Source organism: Salvelinus alpinus, chromosome 17 (genome assembly GCF_045679555.1).
Source record: "Salvelinus alpinus chromosome 17, SLU_Salpinus.1, whole genome shotgun sequence".
NCBI classification, from domain to species: Eukaryota; Metazoa; Chordata; class Actinopteri; order Salmoniformes; family Salmonidae; genus Salvelinus; species Salvelinus alpinus.
The window spans coordinates 6,965,253-6,990,377 of NC_092102.1; the positions used below are offsets into that span (position 1 = coordinate 6,965,253).

General features: G+C 40.1%; 1 protein-coding gene across 1 annotated transcript; it reads left to right on the forward strand.

Annotated features, from left to right (window-relative positions):
- The first annotated feature begins 17,813 nt into the window (after positions 1-17,813).
- On the forward strand, positions 17,814-19,275 carry LOC139542048 (transcription factor HES-2-like). Its single transcript, XM_071347041.1, has 3 exons — positions 17,814-18,092; positions 18,204-18,387; positions 18,507-19,275. The coding sequence occupies exons 1-3, from the start codon at positions 17,817-17,819 to the stop codon at positions 18,821-18,823; spliced, it is 777 nt and encodes a 258-aa protein (XP_071203142.1). The 5' UTR covers positions 17,814-17,816; the 3' UTR covers positions 18,824-19,275.
- The last annotated feature ends 5,850 nt before the right edge of the window (positions 19,276-25,125 follow it).

Here is a 25,125-nt window from a genome sequence, read left to right on the forward strand (position 1 = left end):
AGACAAATTAGGATGTGATCACAGTCTATATAGCACAAATGAGATATTACAGTGTCACCCACTCTCGTATCATATTGTATTCAGCATTGCAGTTGACATAATATATGTTTTATTTAGTTATTAAATAAACATGTCTGTACAGTAATACATTAATCACCTGTCGCTTTGTTGTTCCCCTGTTGACTCGAAATGATGCGGAAGCTTTGTGGCCAGGAGACGCGTCACCTGGTCGTATTGACTCGAGTCCTTCGCTACAGTGTAAACATTTTACTATATGTTTACGCTTCTAAGTGGCAGATGCTTCCTGAAAATGACGTTGGTTTATGCTTGGCAAGCTGTTTTAAAAATTCTTACACCAGTTTCTTGTTTCAAGCTCAAACACCTCCAGAGGCATATTCTGATTGACATGTCACTCACAAAAACAGATGGTAAATATATGATGCACAACAAAGGGCAGTGTAACATTGTACACACCATATATTGCTTGTTTAGGGTGTAATTGACTTGAATGCTATACAAAATGTACTTGATTGAGATTTATCATCTGATAGTTACAGTGTAAAAAGAATTTCACTATAAACTACAGTATTGTCATTTCTACAATCTAATGAAACACCGATGATAATCATGTTTAAAGAGGAACTCGTTTGTACAGATCCAGAGGACTATACATTTCGATCAAAGCAATGCAGTTGTATTGTAAAGTACCCAGATTTACGGAGGATGAATTACTTTCTGTTGTTATGGTTGGGTTTAAAGGATTCCACAATACTGATCATTTATAATAAAACTATTCAATTTTTCCGTATAAAGAGAAAATCATTCCATGTCTCAGTCCATTTGAACTTCGTTTTTTGACCATTGTCTTTCCTAGAGAGGCTACACAGACTAACACATATACTCTTAGGTTTGCAGTGCCATGTATTGACAATTTCTTTACAGTGACAGTTCAAGTTGGCCTGAAATACATCTGCACCATTATGATGCCTAGTATGATAGGGGAGACTTCTGGCAATGCTTCACCACTACAACATGTAACCGTAATGAAGTTTGGTACTTCATTTCTCCTGCACCTGGACCTATAGGAGTTGGACTTTTTTAAACCACTGGAAGATGAAATGGAACATTTACTAAATCAAAATGAAAATGCATATGTCTCATTAAGAAATACTTTTAAAGAAGAAAAATGTGTTCCACTATGGAACACAGAAGTCATTTCAACATCTGGTTTTGATTCACATGTGGTTGAATTGTCAGCTGACATGAATTCAATATAAAATCAACAAAACATTTCACCATGACATTGGATTTGGGTAAAAAGACGAAATCCCCTTAGGTTGAATGACTTTCTGGAAATCCAAATAGCTTTCCACGTTAATTAATTCATTAATTTCACCTTTACTTAACCAGGTAAGCTAGTTGAGAACAAGTTCTCATTTACAACTGCGACCTGGCCAAGATAAAGCGACACAAACAACAACACAGAGTTACACATGGAATAAGCAAATGTATAGTCAATAACACAATAGAGAAAAACTGTATATATATGAGGTAAGATAAGGGAGGTAGGCAATAAATAGGCCATAGTGGCGAAAAAATTACAATTTAGCAATTAAACACTGGAGTGATAGATCTGCAAAATATGAATGTGCAAGTAGAGATACTGGGGTGCAAAGGAGCAAAAAATAATAAATAACAGTATGGGGATGAGGTAGTTGGATGGGCTATTTACAGATGGGCTATGTACAGGTGTAGTGATCTGTGAGCTGCTCTGACAGCTAGTGCTTAAAGTTAGTGAGGGAGATTGGGTCTCCAGCTTCAGTGATTTTTGCAGGATAGTCAGTTTTACGAGGGTATGTTTTGGCAGCATGAGTGAAGGAGGCTTTGTTGCAAAATAGGAAGCCGATTCTAGATTAAATTTTGGATTGGAGATGCTTATTGCGAGTCTGGAAGGAGAGTTTACAGTCTAACCAGACAACTAGGTATTTGTAGTTGTCCACATATTCTAAGTCAGAATCGTCCAGAGTAGTGATGCTGGTGCGGGCAGCGATCGGTTGAATAGCATGCATTTAGTTTAACTTGCATTTAAGAGCAGTTGGAGGCCACGGAAGGAGAGTTGTATGGCATTGAAGCTCTTCTGGAGGTTAGCCAACACAGTGTCCGAAGAAGGGCCAGAAGTATACAGAACAGTGTCGTCTGCGTAGAGGTGAATCAGAGAATCACCAGCAGCAAGAGCGACATCATTGATGTATACAGAGAAAAGAGTCGGCCCGAGAATTGAACCCTGTGGCACCCCCATAGAGACTGCCACAGGTCCGGACAACAGGCCCTCCGATTTGACACACTGAACTCTGTCTGAGAAGTAGTTGGTGAACCAGGCGAGGCAGTTAAATGTCATCACATTGAATTATTTTGTCGAAATGACGTGGAAACAACGTCGATTCAACCAGTTTTTGCCAAGTGGGTGGGCACAGATCATTAGGCTTCGTGGCACCTTGGTTTAGTTAACATAGCACCATCTTTCTCTTGTTGCAGTGTGTTACATGTTTTTAGATGTAAAAAAAATATTCCAATGTTTGACGACTCCACCTCCCCACTACTACTATGTAGATCCTTGTGCGATGCGTAACCTTCCTGGGGACCAGGTGACAAAACATTCTCTAAGACCTAAACTGGAGTTGAGCATGAAGGGTGTTGAGCAAGTCGAAGAAGCTGAACTCCTAGTAGGAACATTGGATGGTCAGTTCTCATGGTCAGTTCATATTGACAAAGTTGTTGTGAGGATGGGGAGAGGTATGTCTGTTTTAAAAAATATGTTTTTCGATTCAAGCTCAACTGTACTAGTTGTTCAGGCTTTGGTCTTTTCCCATCTTGATTACTGTCTAGTGATATGGTTAGGTTTAGCAAAGAAATACCTAGCAAAGCTGCAACTGGCTCAACACAGAACTAACAACATGCATGATTGCCTTTCCTGGTTGAGGGTTGAGGAGATATCGACCACTTATTTTCTGGTGTTATGAAAACATTCGTGTTTTATGAAAATTCCTAACCACTCGTAAATGTATTTGCATACACCTCAACAGACACACCACTGTGGGTTTCTTCACGGTACCCAAACCAAAAAACGGATTGAATGCGTCGCTCAGTTATGTGTGTAGCCATGTCATCATGGAACGCGCTGCCACCAGAGGTTACTCAGGCAAAAGCAAGTTAAGCTTTAAAAAACAGATAAAACATTTTCTTGTTTCGCAACGCCTCTCCTCTTTCTAAAGATCTAATTTCAAGTGATGCTCCAGAGCTTTTGTATAATTTCCGCCAGTAGTTTTGAAAGTAGTGTTCTCGAGCCAGTGCCAGTAGTGCACTACGTCATCCATTTGGTGTTATATGTTAGGTCCTGCAAAAAGTTTGTACCATATGTTATGAATTCCAACTCCAATTCGTACAATATGTTGCAAATTTGTAAGTGCTTAAGATCCCGGACTGCATCTTTAACTGTACTGTAATATAAGAGTGTACGAATATATGAATATGTATTTATAAATAGTGTGTAAATAGTCTATTTGTTGTCTCTTGGTGTCTTGACAATATATAACTCTTATTTGATTTTTTATTTAATGTAATATTACCTTATGTATTTTACGTTTTATGTGGGCCCCAGGAAAAGTAGCTGCTGCATGTGCAATAGCTAATGGGGATCCAAATAAACTAAACTAAATGAAACCTGTGCCTGTACTTAAAGTGTTTTAGAGTATGAGAGCTGATCTAGGATCAGGCCCCCTCCCTACCACAAAGACCAAGGACCTTTTCCAATGGCTCATAAAAAAGTGCACAGATAGGTACACATAAAAAGCAGCAAAAAAAACAAACCAGTGTTAATTTTGGCAGCTATTTTATTTCGTTTTAGTCTTAGATTTTAGTCTTAAAATACCTTTTAGACTAAGTCACATTTTAGTCATTTCATCGTTCATCGTTAGTTTTAGTTTTTATCAGTCGCCTAAATCTCTTGAGAAATGATTCACAGCCATTTCAGTCACAATTTAGACTACCTCTAAATTCCATCATGTGCACATTCGAATAGCCTTGTCCAACTAGGCCCACTATCCCCTCCTATACCTTAGCCGGCAACATTGATATTGTCGCAGGTCGTAACCAATGACAGCCATAGGCCTTGGTTACAGGTGAAACAATTTACAGCTCAAATTTTCCAATCATAACCATCAAGGGCGGTAAATAACAGTAGTTTCCTTAAAAAGGAGAGAATGAGCTTTACAAAAATGCCAGAAGTACAGTATTACTGTACTCCTGCACAGAAAAAAACGGGACAAGGTGGGCTGTCAGATTTACAAAATATATTGTGTGTGATTTACTGAAACATGTTTGTTTCTCCTCTCAACGCGATATCATTAGCTTGCAATCAATGCAACACGAAGCAAAATCAGATCTGCTAGTTTGAATCATGTAGGGGGAGTGTGAACCAATAAAGTTAATTTATGACGAGTCATGAGGAACAATTCAAACCGCGCGAGAGAAGAACCTTCCAGAAAGAACTGTGGCGGATGAATCAGAATTAGTTGGGTAACATAGATAAATAAGATGTTTTATTTACGTAATATGCTTATGTGAGATACTTGTCATTAGAATGTATCCCTTTGGACTATACTGTTGGCAGTTGCACTTTTCCCTCAGCTAGGGCTCAGTCACTTGAGGCCCAGAGAGGGGAGAGGTCAGGCTTGTCTTTTACATGTCTCTGGTAATATGCAGAATATCAGAAATGGAGGAGTACAGAATGGAACATTGTTTTCATATGTGAATGTATCTGTTAAACCATGTGAAGGGATGGGGGGAACCAATTACCTCTTGGCTCCACAATGTCTGTGCGCAAGTCACTCCCCTCAGTGAGCTTGTCCAGGAGTGGGGAGAAGAGGGGGTTTACTTGAGATGGGAGTATATAGAGTTGACAATTGAGTTATGCCTTGGATGAGGTAATGTTTTGTTACTATGAAGTACCAGGAATGAGATTAGAACCTCGTTTTAGAGACCAAACTGAGCGATAATTTATAGAGAATGCAATCTGGCTAAGGGATACTCCTTTCTCAAGTAAAAGGCCCTTTCTGAAGAGTTCCTAAAGTTCAGTGGTTCGTCGTGTAAGTTGAGAGGGGTGTATCTTTGCTATAAAAGATCTCAGTTGCCATTATGTTGGGACTCTCAACAATTCATTATAGATAGTGAATTGTTGAAAGTCACAGGGCTATGGTAAAGCTCACATTATTAAAGATGCAGTTTAAGTATAACTCTGACTGGTGTGTGGTTTGTAACTCTCCTCATTTGGTAATACAGGAAATTGCCACAACAGAACGCTGGCGCGTTAGCGGAGAAGACAGTACCTAGAATCTTGGTCAAGGTAAGCATGGTGATTGATTTTATTCAACGTTTGTCTGTGTGGTTGTAGTCCGAATAGCCCTTATGCACATTCCATGATCGAACGTTCTAAACACACTTCCTACCGGCGTGGCAATGTCCGGTGGCGCATACTATAGAACGGAAGCCAGTCTTGTTGTTATCGACGATATAATGTTACTACCACTATGTCGCAGTTTTCTACTAGGTGTTTTCAGGACTTGCCTCAAATTAATATTAATGATGTACATCGAATTGTTAAATCAGCCTCCAGCTAGCAAGAATGAAAAGGGGTTCAAGATGTATATAGGAAGCTACATAGACAACTATGAAGGTGAGTACCAAGTCAGTGACAGATATAACGTTAGCTAGCTACAATCATATTAGCTAGCTAATTTAACTATAGCTAGTTACTTTGTAAAATGATGTAACGTTGACAGAATCTATCTGAGAATGTGTGTATTTTCGTTAGCTTGGTTAAGTTATGCTTGCTAGCTATATTTGCTAGCTAAAAAATAATTGTTATTCATGTCTTCTACACAGTATCTAACAAATATACATTGACAGGGGAGATCACCGTGAGGGCTGCCTGTCACAGGTCCATGAGGAAGAGTGAAAAGCCGCACAGCATGAGAGTAGGGAAAGGTTATAGATAGCTACTAGGGACCTTGTTAAACATCTCCTGTGAGACACTGTCATCATGGTCAAAATGTGTTGGAGACAGTGTCAACGTTTAATCTTATCAATAGATATTAATGATGGGTCCCAATCCCAATTTAGAATTGCCCACTTAACAGGTTATTTGGTAAAGATCTGTTGATGCAGTGTTTGGTAATTGTGTTACTGAGACACAATGTATTCCTGTATAGTTAAATGAGCCTCTAGTTAAGAAGACTAGACACTACTATGTTTATTGTTATTTATGGGCTGCATCATTCTTGTTTCTCACTTCAGTCTTTCATCACACGTATCTTCACAGACGGTGTTAAAAAAGTATCTCTAAAAGCCTTGATGTTCATCAGTCCACGGTAACAGGCTGACTACACCGCTCGTGTCGCTTGCGCGAGCATTGCAAAATAAATTTAGGAATCTATATTATTCAATTATTGCACCCACACTGCTCGCGCGCCCCAACGAGCGTCTGCGTTGCCAAGGGCTAAAATAGAAGTCAGTTCTATTTGTGACGCAGATCGCTCTGCAAGTCCTGCCTCTCCCATCTCCTCATTGGTTTATAGAAGCAGGTACCCACGTGCCATCTCCTCATTGGTTATACCCACGTGGGTGTCTGAAAGACGAACTAGGTCAGTGGTGGTAATGCACCTAATTTCTGAAAGTTGCCAATCGCAATATAAAGTCAAGAGAAGAAAAAGCCTAAAAGATGACTGCAAGAGCATAGCGCAGAATGCTCAATGAGGTTAATAAGAAGAATGCAGGAGTGTCAGCTAAAGACTTACGGAAATCTCTGTTACATGCAAACATCTCTGTTGACGAGTCTACGATACGTAAAACACTAAACAAGAATGGTGTTCATGGGAGGACACCACGGAAGAAGCCACTGCGGAAGAAACACATTGCTGCATGTCTGAAGTTCGCAAAAGAGCACCTGGATGTTCCACAGCGCTACTGGCAAAATATTCTGTGGACAGATGAAACTAAAGTAGAGTTGTTTGGAAAGAACAAACAACACTATGTGTGGAGAAAAACAGGCACAGCACACCAACATCAAAACCTCATCCCAAATATAAAGTATGGTGGAGGAAGCATCATGGTTTGGGACTTCTTTGCTGCCTCGGGGCCTGGACAGTTTGCTATCATCGACGGAAAAATGTATTCCCAAGTTTATCAAGACATTTTCCAGAAGAATGTAAAGCTATCTGTCCGCCAATGAAACTCAACAGAAGTTGGGTGATGCAACAGGACAATGACCCAAAACACAGAAGTAAATCAACAACAGAATGGCTTCAACAGAAGAAAATACGTCTTCTGGAGTGGCCCAGTCAGAGTCCTGACCTCAACCCGATTGAGATGCTGTGGCATGACCTCAAGAGAGCGGTTCACACCAGACATCCCAAGAATATTGCTGAACTGAAACAGTTTTGTAAAGAGGAATGGTCCAAAATTCCTCCTGACCATTGTGCAGGTCTGATCCACAACTACAGAACATGTTTGGTTGAGGTTATTGCTGCCAAAGGAGGGTCAACCAGTTATTCAATCCAAGGGTTCACATACTTTTCCCACCCTGCACTGTGAATTTTTACACGGTGTGTTCAATAAAGACATGAAAACATATTCTTGTTTGTGTGCTATTAGTTTAAGCAGACTGTGTTTGTCTATTGTTGTGACTTAGATGGAAACCAGATCAAATTTTATGACCAATTTATGCAGAAATCCAGGTAATTCCAAAGGGTTCACATACTTTTTCTTGCCGCTGTATAGCCTACATTAATGTGATTTAGACCTGTGCAATTCATTGAACACTGAATGTCAGTGAATGGACATTTGTCATTCCAAAGAGCTGAACCATTAAAAAAAATACAGTAATTTTTGAAACGCATGCCATTTGTCTTCTTAGTCACTGATGCAAATGGTCTCTTGCTCCTTGGTTACGCATCTTTAGCATTTGCTTTTTATTCCCTTATTTTTGTCAATTCAAACACTAAGGTAGAAAATGGCAGCATTTCATCTTGTGCTTCCATGAATAATTATGTAGAACCTTGTTTATAATATAAATTATGGACAAAGTTCTACATAATTATGAGTAATATCATCAATAAAATGTTAATTATTCAGTTGTGATCAGGTTTAGGGAACATGATCAAATCCATTTGAAGCTACACATTTAATACCAAATCATGTTAAATTGATTGTATTCCATTACAGTGCATTTACTTGAACACATTATATTTGCTTGACAAAAAGAGGTAAACTGAAAAGAAAAGTGTTTATCTAACATGTTTCATTCATGTGGAATCGATGTACACATTTGAATGAAGTAAATTCCAATCATTTTTTCAGTGTAATATTCAACAAATAGCATTGGTTTTTCCCATAGGAAAGAGCTACCGCTACCTCATTGTGGACGGCGGAACGAGAGCGGCAACACAGATGAATGAATAACAGAACACATGGGGAAATTAAGCTTATAATGTGATCAAAGGAAAAATAGCCTACATGAAAGTAAGAGAGAGTAAGAGTCAACATTGTTTCTAGTTGAGGTTAGTTACAAGTCAAGTGTCCTGGCTTCGCATCAGTTAAAAAGACGGACGAGTGACTGAAGTGACCGCCTGGAAGCTATGTGGGAGAGCCGGGAAGATCAACTCAAGCAGATTGCATGAAATATTCTGCATGCATGCATGTTTAGGATCGGACAAAACAGAAGAAAAGGAGCTTCATGTCAAATAAAATGTCCGTTAGTCTCGACTCATATTTTCTACTAAAATGAAAAGTAATTTGTAATAGTTAGCGTTTTTTCCCCAGGGCATCTCGTTATCGTCATAGTTTTTGTCAGGAAAAATAGATAATTGCCGAGTATTTTTCGTCATAGTTATTGTTGACGAAATGAACACAAACCCACTGAATATCACTTTGAGCACAGTCAAGTTAATAATTAAGCATTGGATGGTGTATCATATCACCCAGACCCTACAAAAATCCAGATGTCCTTCCTAACGGACCTGCCAGAGGAAGGGAACCGTTCAAATGCTTGGTCACTACACAAAACTGGTGTGAGTAAAAAGGAGGCCTGTACTGAAAAAACAACAACATTCCAAAACATTCATCCTGTTTGTAACAAGTCACTAAAGTAAAACTGTTACTGAAGAAGAAAAAAACACCAAAGGAATTAACTTTTTGGCCTTGGTTTGAGGCAAATCCTATCACTAACCCTGCATATTTTCAATCATGGTGGTGGCTGCATTATGTTATGAGTGCTTGTCAAGGGCAGGATCTGGGGAGTTTTTCATGATCAAAAGAAACAGGATGGTCAGATGGAACTAAATGTAGTAGATGAGGATCTGTGAAACTCATTCCATAGCCTGAAGTGTCCCCACTTGCACTCCCGAAAGGCTGGCTTTTTGGTGGGGAGATAGGGTCAGACGCTTTAGGAGGGAAGTCGCATGTGTTTGCAAGCCATAAGGGATGATTTTGAGCCCCGTTAAGAGCTGAATCAGGAGAAAGCTGTACTCATTAAGCAAGCAGTGTGATGCTCTTTACAATGGTACTGTGACCCGGATCTGCGTTTGCACATAGCTTAATGCTGTGGAGTGAGATGGGGGGTGAATGTAGCATGTGGGGAAACTCACTTCTCAGCCTAATTCAAATCAAATGTTATTTGTCACATGCGCCGAATACAACAGGTGTAGGTAGACCTTACAGTGAAATGCGAATACAACAGGTGTAGGTAGACCTTACAGTGAAATGCGAATACAACAGGTGTACGTAGACCTTACAGTGAAATGCGAATACAACCGGTGTAGGTAGACCTTTCAGTGAAATGCTGAATACACCAGGTGTAGGTAGACCTTACAGTGAAATGCTGAATACAACAGGTGTAGGTAGACCTTACAGTGAAATGCTGAATACAACAGGTGTAGGTAGACCTTACAGTGAAATGCTGAATACAACAGGTGTAGGTAGACCTTACAGTGAAATGCTGAATACAACAGGTGTAGGTAGACCTTACAGTGAAATGCTGAATACAACAGGTGTAGGTAGACCTTACAGTGAAATGCTGAATACAACAGGTGTAGGTAGACCTTACAGTGAAATGCGAATACAACAGGTGTAGGTAGACCTTACAGTGAAATGCTGAATACAACAGGTGTAGGTAGACCTTACAGTGAAATGCTGAATACAACAGGTGTAGGTAGACCTTACAGTGAAATGCGAATACAACAGGTGTAGGTAGACCTTACAGTGAAATGCTGAATACAACAGGTGTAGGTAGACCTTACAGTGAAATGCGAATACAACAGGTGTAGGTAGACCTTACAGTGAAATGCTGAATACAACAGGTGTAGGTAGACCTTACAGTGAAATGCTGAATACAACAGGTGTAGGTAGACCTTACAGTGAAATGCTGAATACAACAGGTGTAGGTAGACCTTACAGTGAAATGCTGAATACAACAGGTGTAGGTAGACCTTACAGTGAAATGCTTACTTTCAAGTCCTTAACCAAAAATTAAGTTTTAAGAAAAAAAGAAATAAAAGTAACAAATAATTAAAGAGCAGCAGTAAAATAACATTAGCGAGGTAATATGTACAATGTAGGTAGAGCTATTAAAGTGACTTATGCCAAGTTAATAACAGACACTAGCAGCAGCTTAAAGGGGGTGGGGGTGGGGGGGGGGGGGGGGGGGCAATGCAGGTGGTCTGGGTAGCCATTTAATTAGATGTTCAGTAGTCTTATGGCTTGGGGGTAGAAGCTGTTTAGAATCCTCTTGGACCTAAACTTGGCGCTCTGGTACCGCTTGCCGTGCAGTAGCAGAGAGAACAGTCTGTGACTAGGGTGGCTGGAGACTTTGAACATTTTTAGGGCCTTCCTCTGACACCGCCTGGTATAGAGGTCCTGGATGGCAGGAAGCTTGGCCCCAGTGATGTACTGGGCCATACGCACTACCCTCTGTAGTGCCTTGCGGTCGGAGGACGAGCAGTCGCCATACCAGGCAGTGATGCAACCAGTCAGGATGCTCTCGATGGTGCAGCTGTAGAACCTTTTGAGGATCTGAGGACCCATGCCAAATATTTTCAGTCTGCTGAGGGGGAATAGGTTTTGTCATGCCCTCTTCACGACTGTCATGGTGTGCTTGGTCCATGTGAGTTCGTTGGTGATGTGGACACCAAGGAACTTGAAGCTCTCAACCTGCTCTACTACAGCCCCTTCGATGAGAAGGGTCTCTGACCTCCTTCCTATATGCTGTCTCATCATTGTCGGTGATCAGACCTACCACTGTTGTGCCGTCAGCAAACTTATTGATGGTGTTTGTCTACGCAGTCGTGGGTGAACAAGGTGTACAGGAGGGGACTAAGCATGCAGTCCTGAGGGGCCCCCCGTGTTGAGTATCAGTAGGCAGATTATGCAAAAGTCATGTTAACACCTTACTCTACTTATCTGAATCAGCATAAGGTCAAAATCGGAGTAAGCATATGCCGATTAAAACATCTGTTTTTTTTTAGTAATCTTTAGAATTATTAGGATATGTAAACACCTTCATGGGCGTTTCAGCAATGTATTTGATCTGCGCATGTGCTAGCACCAGCCGAGAGCCTCCCTCTTTAGGGCGAGTGAAGTAAGTTCAGAACAACTGAATGTATGTGTCTTAGAAGTAGTTTTCACATTAAAACGTTATATGTCCCAACTCAGAATCAAATATGCTTCTCAAAAGCAACATGGTCGCTGTTTATTAGAACGTTCATTTTGAGTGGCGGTTTTCTGCACTTATCTGAAACCTGATGGCATTCCGATGTGTCCATGTGAACAGGATTATAAGGGAATTTATTCTTCTTATATAGCATTATTGTGTGCATGTAACAGTACTCATTGGCTGGTCATCACGAGGGTGTTGTATATAGATAAGCACTCCATCGTTCTGCTAAAGACCTATAGGAGGGTAGCCTATGACTCTATATGCCACTAGAATGGCAATAAATATCCGTTATGGACAACAATGAAACCATCATAGCACTATAGGTAACTTATGCTAGCAAATACAGTTTTGATGTAGGCCTATACATATTTAACATCTGGATCCATTCAATATTGGAACATTTACATTCCATGATGGCAAATCCATGGCATTCTTATAATATTCAAATAACTGTTCCAACAAGGCTAGTCTACCCCAAATAGAAGCTTGATGTTCCACTTTATGCTTCACTGAATTTTCATTTGACCCCCATCTGTCTTGAAATGTTGGCTCGTGTCAGTCTCATGCCGTTTTCATAACGAGTTCAAAGAGGGGGTGCACTGCGTCTGCGAACCCGCTCAAACCCAGAATCTCACCATTTATGATGCATAGCATGATCTTATTTACAACATAATAGGTCAATAGAATAATAATTCTAAGGTTTTCATAGTGTAGTCCTGTACCACATTGACGTGAATTAGATCATGAAAATATGCCAATTGAATAAGGTTAAATTAAATAGTTTAGATCTTCAATGTGCAAAATAGTCATTGGATAGTCTTAACTGGAAAATAATCTGGCAATGAAATGGTTTCTTGCACTGGGAGTACTGTCATACTGAAATAGATGCACTAGCCTACATCTCGTTGACAAACATGGATGGCTCATGTAGCCTATATCCTGATGCACACAGACATTATCCCAGCTAAAACGGAACACTTGTCTGTTCTATAGCTGCTGTGTGACCCCTCATCCAGCGCATCCATGATGCACAGCATCTCCGATACAGTGGCCAACAAAAACATGATAATTTCCTCCACATTTCGAGGTATTCCCCAACAAAGGATCACTGTCCATTCAGCTTGCACAGATGGGATACCCACGCCAAATTATGGACAAAGAGGGCCCTAACAGAAAGCCCTCCAGGATTTTGTGTGTGATCTCGAAAGCCCTGTTCTCAAATTGGACTTCGCGGCAGTTCATTTGGGTAAAAGGGCGAGTGCAAAAACAATGCGTAGGCCTATCCATTTCTGGCAAGTTTTTTAAATTTAACCTTTATTTAACTAGGCAAGTTAGTTAAGATTCTTAAATAAATATGTACACTACTGGTCAAAAGTTTTAGAACACCTACTCATTCAAGGCTTTTCCTTATTTTTACTATTTTATACATTGTAGAATAATAGTGAAGACATCAAAACTATGAAATAACACATGTGGAATCATGTAGTAACCAAATAAGTGTTAAACAAATCAAAATATATTTTAGATTTGAGATTCTTCAAATAGCCACCCTTTACCTTGATGACAGCTTTGCACACTCTTGGCATTCTCTCAACCAGCTTCATGAGGTAGTCACTTGGAATGCATTTCAATTAACAGGTGTGCCTTTTTAATTCGTGGAATTTCCTTCTTAATGCATTTGAGCCAGTCAGTTATGTTGTGACAAGGTATGGGGGGTATACAGAAGATACCAAGTCCATATCATGGCAAGAATAGCTCAAACAAGCAAAGAGAAATGACAGTTCATCATTACTTTAAGACATCAAGGTCAGTCAATCCAGAACATTTCAAGAATGTTGAAAGTTTCTTCAAGTGCAGTCGCAAATACCATCAAGCACTATGATGAAACTGGCTCTCATGAGGACCGCCACAGGAATGGAAGACCCAGAGTTACCTCTGCTGCAGAGGATCAGTTCATTAGTTACCAACCTCAGAAATAGCAGCCCAAATCAATTCTTCACAGAGTTCAAGTAACAGACACATCTCAACATCAACTGTACAGAGGAGACTGTGTGAAGAAACACGGGCAATGGATATTTGTCCTTTGGTCTGGAGTCCAAATTGGAGATTTTTGGTTCCAACCGCTGTGTCTTTGTGAGACGCGGTGTTGGTGAACGGTCTCTGCATGTGTATTTCCCACCATAAAGCATGGATGAGGAGGTGTTATGGTGTGGGGGTGCTTTCCTGGTGACACGTTCTGTGATTTATTTTGAATTCAAGGCACATTTAACCAGTATGGCTACCACAGCATTCTGCAGTGATACGCCATCCCATCTGGTTTGGGCTTAATGGGACTATCAATTGTTTTTCAAAAGGACAATGACCCAATATACCTCCAGGCTGTGTAAGGGCTATTTTACCAAGAAGGAGAGTGATGGAGTGCTGCATCAGATGACATACCTCCACAATCCCCCGACCTCAACCAAATTGAGATGGTTTGGGATGAGTTGGACCGTAGAGTGAAGGAAAAGCAGCTAACAAGTGCTCAGCATATGTGGGAACTCCTTCAAGACTGTTGGAAAAGCATTCCAGGTGAAGCTGGTTGAGAGAATGCCAAGAGTGTGCAAAGCTGTCATCAAGGCAAAGGGTGACTATTTGGAGAATCTCAAATATAAAATATATTTTGATTTGTTTAACACTTTTTTGGTTACTACATGATTCCATATGTGCTAGTGTAACGGATGTGAAATGGCTAGCTAGTTAGCGGGTACGCGCTAGTAGCATTTCAATCAGTTACGTCACTTGCTCTGAAACCAATATGTAGTGTTGCCCCTTGCTCTGCAAGGGCCGTGGCCTTTGTGGAGCGATGGGTAACGATGCTTCGTGGGCGACCGTTGTTGATGTGTGCAGAAGGTCCCTGGTTCGCGCCCGTGTCGGGGCGAGGGGACGGTTTAAATTTATACTGTTACATTGATGCTGTTGACCCGGATCACTGGTTGCTGCGGAAAAGGAGGAGGTTGAAAGGGGGGTGAGTGTAACGGATGTGAAATGGCTAGCTAGTTAGCGGGTACGCGCTAGTAGCATTTCAATCAGTTACGTCACTTGCTCTGAAACCAATATGTAGTGTTGCCCCTTGCTCTGCAAGGGCCGCGGCCTTTGTGGAGCGATGTGTAACGATGCTTCGTGGGCGACCGTTGTTGATGTGTGCAGAGGGTCCCTGGTTCGCGCCCGGGTCGGGGCGAGGGGACGCCATAAAGTTATACTGTTACACTATTTCATAGTTTTGATGTACTCACTATTATTCTACAATGTAGAAAATTGTAAAAGTTTAAAAAAAAACTTGAATGAGTAGGTGTTCTAAAACTTTTGAACGGTATTGTGTGTGTGTGTGTATATATAAATATATATATATCTTTTGTCGTGATGTGTGTTTTGTCCTATATATATAAATAAATAAATATAGGACAAAACACACATCACGACAAGAGAGACAACACAACACTACATAAAGAGAGACTTAAGAAGACAACATAGCAAGGCAGCAACACATGACAACACAGCATGGTAGCAACACAACATGGCAGCAGCACAACACAGGGTACCAACATTATTGGGCACAGACAACAGGACAAAGGGCAAGAAGGCAGAGACAACAATACATCACTCAAAGCAGCCACAACTGTCAGTAAGAGTGTCCATGATTGAGTCTTTGAATGAAGAGATTGAGATAAAACTGTCCAGTTTGAGTGTTTGTTGCAGCTTGTTCCAGTCACTAGCTGCAGCGAACTGAAAAGACGACCCAGGGATGTGTGTGTTTTGGGGCCTTTTAACAGAATGTGACTTGCAGAACGGGTGTTGTATGTGGATGATGAGGGCTGCAGTAGATATCTCAGATAGGGGGGAGTGAGGCCTAAGAGGGTTTTATAAATAAGCATTAACCAGTGGGTCTTGCGACAGGTATACAGAGATGACCAGTTTACAGAGGAGTACAGAGTGCAGTGATGTGTTCTATAGGGAACATTGGTGGCAAATCTGATGGCTGAATGGTAAAGAACATCTAGCCACTCGAGAGCACCCTTACCTGCCGATCTATAAATGATGTCTCCGTAATCTAGCATGGGTAGGATGGTCATCTGAATCAGGGTTAGTTTGGCAGCTGGGGGGAAAGAGGAGCGAATACGATAGAGGAAACCAAGTCTAGATTTAACTTTAGCCTGCAGCTTTGATATGTGCTGAGAGAAGGACAGTGTACCATCTGGCCATACAGTGTACCGTCTAGTGCCCTAGCTGTCTCACAAAGAGACTACAAGCAAGGGCAGCTTGCAACAGTGTAAGCCTATATGATAACTTCCATCTCCCTTACACTATAAATGTAGCTAAGGATGCAACATATATTTACAAAGCACATGGATGGTGCAAGGTCACCTCGATAAGCAATATTGAATAACCAATGCATAAATTGTTTGGAGAGACTTTGTATTTTAATTTAGCCTAATAAATTGTGTAGCTTAATGTAATCTAGAAGTAATGGACAAAGTATAGGACATATACTTTTCTATACTTTGGCACAGTACATTGTAGCATATAGGCTGCAATTGACTGTTAAGAAGCCTTCACACGCCTGTTCGGGAAGATTTGACAAGCCAATACAGTGTCACCAGGATTTAACAATCCAAAACCAGGTGTATTATGTCACATATTGACTGTCAGAGTTAATGCCTAACATTAAGAATTTGGAATGAGTGCCTGCACTTAACCCTAACCTTAAAAATGAGCGGTTAATGCCTAAACTTAACCTTAAACACTTTGAAATTTGACGTTTGAGCTTCTAATTCTGGTGCAAAACTGTTAGAGATGGTGTTGTAAACCATTGTCCCTACCCCCACTCACCATCATGCAGATGGAATATAGGCTACTGACGCCAAATATGTTTGAAAAAACACGCAGATAGGTGACGGGAGCACAAATCAAGAACATGGGTAGGCAACGGGACACGGAACAAGTGCAGCGCAATGGCAGAGACGTGGGGGATGGGCGTACAACAGACGCCCATCTGTTGCGCATCCATGGCGCGTGCCGAGCGCGTGAGTTTTTAACAGCAGCTCATAGCTGCACAGAGCAAACGAGAGCGCTCTATTGACAAAGACTTACATAAAATTACAAAATGTATAAATACAACTTCTGCATTTTGGTTCATATAGTGATACATGAAAAGTCCACCTGAGTAGGCTAACACAACGGTGTTTATTTGGAAATAAATCTCCTGTCATGCATTGAAATATCAACAGAATGTAGGCTATTTGACATAAATAATTCAAACAATCTACATTTCATTATTTTATAAACATCTATGGTTCCACTGCATTGCCCCCCCCCCCCCCCCTCCCATTTAAGAAGGGTATTGGCCACAGGTGAATGTCCTTGTTCAGATAGACTGCATTGAAAACATGTTGATTAGGACAAGCAAATGTTAATCCATACATAGCGTGGCTTGGGGATCTGTTTTTCAACATTTTGGAATCGCATCGCATCGCCTTACTATTTTAGAACGTTTGTCTGGCTACATTTGCCTGAGTCCTAACTCTGAATCAAGACTGAAGAAAACAAACCTAGACCCAGAATCTACATTTGAATAGAAGCATGATTATAAGAACTAGTAATACAACTTGTTTGGTTGTAAGACCCCCCCCCCCCCCCCCCCCCCCCCAAGTTCATTATGGTCCAGTAGCCCAATGTGCAAATAACGCAATTTACAATGTGTCAATAAGCAAGTTGTAGGCTATCTAATAAATGCTTCCGAATAAACCTTACTGCTGTTTATTAAACATGATGTTATCATAAAAATACAGTTTTATCTTTAAAATTGGATTTCAGGATAGTTTAGGATCCCACGTGTTATATAAGCATGTAGGTTATAGGCAATGATGTAGATGGTGCACATGAATGAATGAAACTTTAAATCGCTTTCAAGTTATAGCTACCACAAAATGCAATACCAGCAGTGAGACATGCCAGTTGTGGAAGCCAAATGTCAACCATATATCCCCACAGGCCAGATGGTCAAGTCGAGTGCATGTGTTGCTGTCCCAAAGGCATAGTCCCCTGCGTCAAGACTCCAAGACAATGGATGGAGGTCCCTCCCTCGACGCGGGAGACTCGCATAAATAGAGCGCTCTCCCTCCGCTCAGCACACAGCAGCTCACCGCCTCGCAAAGAGCACATCGCCTCTCTCCTAAAAGCACAACTTCTAGCTAAAGACATGACTCCAAGAATCACTCCCGAGACTACCCAGCTTGTCCCCTCAAGGTCCACGGTGGCCCAGAGGAAAGAAGCGAACGAACTGAGAAAGGTAAGAGAAACTAAGAGTCAAATGTGTTTATCATCAACTCGCTATACTGTAGCTTTCGTTCAATGCTCTACCCTTTTCGAGTTACTAATGGCTTTTTATCGCTTCTTCCAGACTCTAAAGCCTTTGTTGGAAAAGAAAAGGCGCGCACGCATCAACGACAGCCTCGGTCACTTGAAGACTCTCATCCTCCCTCTGGTCGGCAAAGACAACGCTCCATACTCGAAGCTTGAGAAAGCCAATATTCTGGAGATGACCGTCCGATTCCTCCGAGATCTCCCTTCATCTCCAGTCAAAAGTGAGTATTATTTCAGAAAGCTAATTATTTCATGTTGTATATGTGTACTGTATTGTATGAATAAGTTGTACATTTGTCATTGGGTCATTAAACTAAACTTTCGCCTATTTTTCTTCCAGGTTCATCAGACAGCTACAAAGAAGGGTACAAAGCCTGCCTGCAGCGCGTTACCGCTCTGATCCCCAAAACAAACCTGGACAAAGACTCGTGTCAGCGGGTGAACGACTTCATCCAGCAGTCCATGTCAGCGTCCGTCGACCCAGCTTGTCAGAACTGTTGCGCCCAGAGCTCCAGGGCTTTCCCCCAGATTCAGCAGAGACTCCTGAGCCTCAAAGCCAACGTTGGCTCCAGAATCGAGAACCACTCGAACTCGCTTCCCAACCGGCCCCAGCCAGTGCCACAAGCTGTCAATGCTAACATGTGGAGACCCTGGTAGATTAGACAGACGCTCCCCTTAGCGATCATTGTTTTGTGATATATATATATATATATACGCTGTTAGATGTAGATATTAACTGGAAGAGATGAGGGAGTAATTTCACGTTTGACTATAGTAATGTGTTTATTTATTCACAGAAAAATCAGATGAGCACAGATTTTATGAGCAGACAAATTCTATGATCTTTGTTAGGCTAAATGCAATCCTCTTTGGGGTTTCCAAGATTTGGGTTGTAGACAACACAATTGTAAAACCCCACGGGTTATTTTGTTTGAGGTTTGCGCTATTGACTTAAAGTATTTTTGGTCTGTGCAAAGGAGTAGACTGTAAACACTGTGTGTTGTAGTAATGTATTATTTATTTGATGAAGACATAATTTAGTTGATGTATCCTATGACACAAACGATTTTGTCATTGATCATGTACTTTCAATAAAAGCTCATTATATAAAAAAAAAAAAAAGAAGAAGAAACTGTTTTGTTGTATTTTCTCAGTATTGGTAACATTATTCCAACAACATGAAACATTGGATTGAACATGTGTTTCTTTTAAAATGACATGAATCTCTTTATTTACTGAAATGGCGCTATAGGAATAATTCTATAACTATTTGGTTGTTTGCACATCAGTTGATCCCCATTTGTCCCATTGTGGGGTGGTGCGCTGCTCATAACTTCTGATCGGGAATTTGCTCGGGAAAGAGGCCATTTGCTTGTTTGGTTTGGGGGTAAAGTCTATGGGGGTAGCCCATAGAGGCATTTCAAACAAAACGAATTAAAGAAAACATTTTGGTGAGCCCATACGAAGTAGTGTAATGCTAAGATAAAGTGCTTCAAAATTCACCAGTATGAGTCCCATAACAGCATCATGATGGATTGTAATCTAAATGACCAATGCACCATCAACATGACATTTTACAGAAAATGTTTCTGTATAAAGACATGCTACATTTAGGAAATGTCTTTGCCTTCTGGTTGATGTGAAGCCAATGGATGGATTGTTCTGTCTTTGGACACATCCGTTTATGAGACCAGATTGCTCTTACTGTCCTGTATTTCAATGTCTCTTTAGGGGTCAGTATAGATTCCAAAAATTGTATTAACAAAATCTGTATTTGTTATTCAAGTTAAAGGTACAACAGCCTGAGCCTGCCAGTTGTCTATCCTAAGCTGAGGGATGGGGCTAGAGAAATGTAACCACTCATATTCAGTCAAGGAGCAACAGGTGCAAGGAGTGACAGTCTATGAGATCTAGATGATAGTTCTAAACAATATATATATATAATACTGTATTCTATCATATTCTACTATATCTTAGTCTATGTATTACTCATCTCATATGTATATACTGTATTCTATCATATTCTACTATATCTTAGTCTATGTATTACTCATTTCATATGTATATACTGTATTCTATCATATTGTACTATATCTTAGTCTATGTATTACTCATCTCATATGTATATACTGTATTCTATCATATTCTACTATATCTTAGTCTATGTATTACTCACCTCATATGTATATACTGTATTCTATCATATTCTACTATATCTTAGTCTATGTATTACTCATCTCATATGTATATACTGTATTGTATCATATTCTACTATATCTTAGTCTATGTATTACTCATCTCATATGTATATACTGTATTCTATCATATTCTACTATATCTTAGTCTATGTATTACTCACCTCATATGTATATACGTATTCTATCCTATTCTACTATATCTTAGTCTATATATTACTCATCTCATATGTATATACTGTATTCTATCATATTCTACTATATCTTAGTCTATGTATTACTCATCTCATATGTATATACTGTATTCTATCATATTCTACTATATCTTAGTCTATGTATTACTCATCTCATATGTATATACTGTATTCTATCATATTCTACTATATCTTAGTCTATGCCGCTCTGACATTGCTTGCCCAAATATTTATATGTACTTAATTCCATTCCTTTATTTTAGATTTGTGTGTATTGTTGTGAAATTGTTAGATATTACTGTTAGATATTACTGCACTGTTAGAGCTAGGAATACAAGCATTTTGCTACACCCGCAATAACATCTGCTAAAGACGTGTATGTGACAAATAAAATATGATTTGAGTAAAATTACAACAAAACATATTGGCTTCACAACAGATAGCACCCCTAATACATCCAGTGGCTTGGAATTAACTCTTCACTGAGCAAACTCACTGTGAACATATTTCCTTGGCATTTTCATGCATTGTGTCAGTTTCATACTAAGTACATGAGACCCCATTGCGCCAAAATGTGTAGCCTACATCCTGTGATGCCATAAAGCTATCTTCCCTGTGGCAGATGGTCTTAAAGGGATATACTTAAGTATCAAAGTAAATGTAGTTGCTAAAATATACTTAAGTATCAAAAGTAAAAGTATGACTAATTAAAAATTCCTTATATTAAGCAAACCAGACGGCACAATATTCTTGTTTTTTAATTTACGGATAGCCAGGGGCACACGCCAACACTCAGACATCATTTACAAACAAAGCATTTGTGTGCGAATTGAAGGTACCAGGTTCATCTGTACAAACAATAATACGCATGTATAAACACCATGGGACCACGCAGCCGTCATACCGCTCAGGAAGGAGACGCGTTCTTTTGTACCTGTTTCCTCCAGCATCTTCACAATAACCTTTGCTGTTGACATCATTTACAAACAAAGCATTTGTGCTTAGTGAGTCCGCCTGATCAGAGGCAGTAGGGATGACCAGCGATGTTCTCTTGATAAGTGTGCGAATTGGACAATTTCTGTCCTGCTAAGCATTCAAAATGTAACCAGTACCTTTGGGTGTCAGTGAAAATGTATGGAGTAAAAAGTACATCATTTTCTTTAGGAATGTAGTGAAGTAAAGTCAAAAATATAAATACTAAAGTACAGATACCCCCAAAAAACTTACGCAGTACTTTACACCACTGATTTAAATGAGCTCCCAATGCATGACCTATGGCAATAAAAGAGCCATAGACTTCCACGGTGAAAATATTGGCATGCATCTCCTCTTCCACCATTTAACCTATCAACACCAAACCAACGGTGAGATGTTCAGACTGACCCAACTTACATTCATTGCTTTCAGAATTGTTATATAATTTACACTTTTTGAACTACAGTCTATAACCGTGTTAAATGTTCATAAACGCTCCATAGAATTGAACAGGAGCTATTTGGATGTGCCACTGCTCTTACATAAGCTATCAATACAAAAGCCACTTTGAGATGTTCAGACTGACCCGAATTAGATTGCTTGCCATTTTTTATACTATTTATACTTTTTCAACTCTAACCATTTAAAAATGTGCATACATTAACATGGGTTTGAATGAGAATCATGGGAATACTGACGGTAGCTATTCAAAATGGTCCTGCTCCTTTGCCAATTAAGCTATAAAAAAAACATATAGGGTATCCTAACTTCAAATTCTTTAAAACCTTTATGAACTAGAGTTACATAAATGTGCACACATTTGCAGAAAATAACTCACCAACAGTAAGGAAAACAACTTTCACATGTTAAGGCTATGCTAACTTCAAATTCGTAAAAAATATTTATCAACCATGACTATTTTTGCTTAAAATAACACACCAACAGTAACTCTTGAACCGTTTATGCTACAGACACCAAACCAACTTTCACATGTTTCGGCAATTCCATCGTATCCCATCCTATCAAATCAGTCAATCAATCAATATCTTTCCATCTACCTAATTTTTCTACTATAACCAGTCACTACCATTACTACTGCAGTCATCACTACTACTTATACTATTATTATAACTTATTTCACAACCATAAATACTTTAAAACAAACTAGCAAACACGACATTTTCTTAAAGAAATGTACTTTTTTACATTCCCCAACCATCCATCCCTCAACCACTCACTTATTTTAACTGCTTCATCTTTTCTTCCATCTTGAATTACAATTTAAACCTCTTCCACTTCCATAAAAGTACGGGGATTTCTTAAGTGTTCGCATCAGGTGCAAAGTCTACCTGGTAACCCCTGGATAAATAAACCCATCAAAATAAATGTAGAATATTAATCTGTTTTCACGTACACTTAATCACAAAATATCTGCTGCAACTATATTAAGTGAGTTCTGGCCCCTTTTCCCAGCTGTGTTCCACGCCTAAAACGTCAGATTCTGCACCAGTCACCAGCTCATTATCACTGTGGTCTGATAAGCTCGACGAAAACGGTTTAGATATACTTTACCGATGTTTTATATCTTACTGTATTTTATGACATGAAATGTTTTGGATGGATGCCAACAAATGTTATAAGGTGCACATTGTACAAAAGAGCTTCCAAACTCATTTGATGTACAATAACCGTTATGTGAGTTATATATATACACACACACACACACAACTATTGTATTCAACCAAATTACAATACTACTTTACCATCTAATTGCTTTGGTTAATATACCAGAGATCTACTAATGGGTATATGCTACATTGGATCTCACACAAGAAAACCAGACATGACCTGAGAGGTTGTTTTTTTCCATTCCCATTTGTCTGGCTAAAGAGACGCTGGTCATGCCATGACAAAAGAAGTGTAGAGCCCAACTCCAGCTACGCAGCTCCTCGTCATGGGCAGTCGTGGTGCGGCTGACATCGTCCCCCATCCCAAAAGCTGAATTTTTCATTCTCACGTATCAGAACATTCTTAGACAATAGGTCACTGTCCATTCAGCTTGCACAGATGGGTTACCCACGCCGAATTGGCTGGGAAGACAAAGGGAACCCTAACCGTAAGCTCTATATGGAAAAGTTCTGGATTCACACAGCCGAAATGTTAATTGAAGGCCCCGCGGGGGTGATAGGGGCGCGTGCAGCAAATGCGCGTATCAATTTCACGGCTTCGTTTTGTTCCAAGCCAAGCGTCCGCTCAACTGCATCGTTAGAAGGTCCTGTCCCCACAGAATTAGAACGATGGTTATCTTGGAAGTATTTCGATTGTTTATCTTATTGAAAATGTTTTGAAACATGCAGACCTCACAGGTCAAGTACACATGGTAATTAAAAGTGATTTGTGTGATAGCAAATATCCAGTTTCGAACAATCTGTAAGTTACTTGAAAATATACAAGGCTTATAATGAAAGGCTATGTTATTTGTTTGATTCTGTGTTTCTTAAACTACATCGATGCGACCCGTCTCTGAACTAGGGCATCGACCATCATCAATTCGTTACACTCAAACAGGCTTTTACGCACAAACACTGAAAAACACACTTGCAAAAATATAGCGTGGACGCTATAAAGTATGTAAAAGTCAAGCCGACCGGACTATGGCAATATGGAGAGAGCATCTATAGAAAGGGGGGTGTGGGGGGAAATCTATTTTGGCATCCTAGTTTTTAATCATGGATACCATGGAGACCATCACCCAATCGCATGCAGATTTGTAGGCTACCGACGCCAAAATTGTTAGCAAAACATGCTTCATAAAACTTAATGCAGAAATAGTTTAGAACAAGTAGGGTGGGGGCTTCTTCCCTTATAGTAGGGTGACACGGGCTGGTGGTAGGGTGATGGTAGTGGGGAGGAGGGGGACATGGGAGAGATGGGTTGGGTTAGGGGTCGGTAACATACGCCCATCTGGTCTCCATGGCGCGTGCTGCACGCGTGATTCCCATGAGAACCGTCGAGTTTGATAGGTCGTTAACACTGGAGTAGTGATTGTTGTTAGGAACTGGTAACCTATGGAAGACATGCTAAAGGCATTTCTGAATAGAATTAACGGTAAAGGGTTTGTAGACTATGCCACATGGAATGTATACACCATGACTCGAATCAACAATGGTTCGTCTACTAAATGTGTCTCAGGATATAGGCCGAATGCTAAACATTTCTACATTTGCTTTGTTCATGTAGGAACTTAAACGAATTTCAGTTCATACCCATCATCTGTCGTGCAACCCCCCCAAAGTCACGCCCCTCCCCAGGCAGCACAAGTAGGCTACAGGTAAAGACAGCTCCCATCAGAAAATGTAAGAGGCCTAGACATCACACACTAAGAAAATTGTTGATCACAATTTACAAGCAGATGTTATTTGAAGTTAGCTTGGCTTGGGTATCTGTCGGTGTAGATGTAAATAATGCATAAAGCCCAGTGCCCCCTCCCATCGTCCATCCATCCATAGCCCCTCCACCAATGTTAGACTACGATACAGAATGGATATCAAACAACATCTGTGCAAAACATGTTTAATGCTATCTACAAAACGTG

Bases quoted from the DNA above. Each gene is read 5' to 3' on its own strand.
- LOC139542048 (XM_071347041.1), top strand. From the start codon at position 17,817: ATGTGTTGCTGTCCCAAAGGCATAGTCCCCTGCGTCAAGACTCCAAGA. The intron at 18,093-18,203 runs GTAAGAGAAACT...CGCTTCTTCCAG, and splicing joins AAGCGAACGAACTGAGAAAG to ACTCTAAAGCCTTTGTTGGA. The intron at 18,388-18,506 runs GTGAGTATTATT...TTTTTCTTCCAG, and splicing joins CCCTTCATCTCCAGTCAAAA to GTTCATCAGACAGCTACAAA.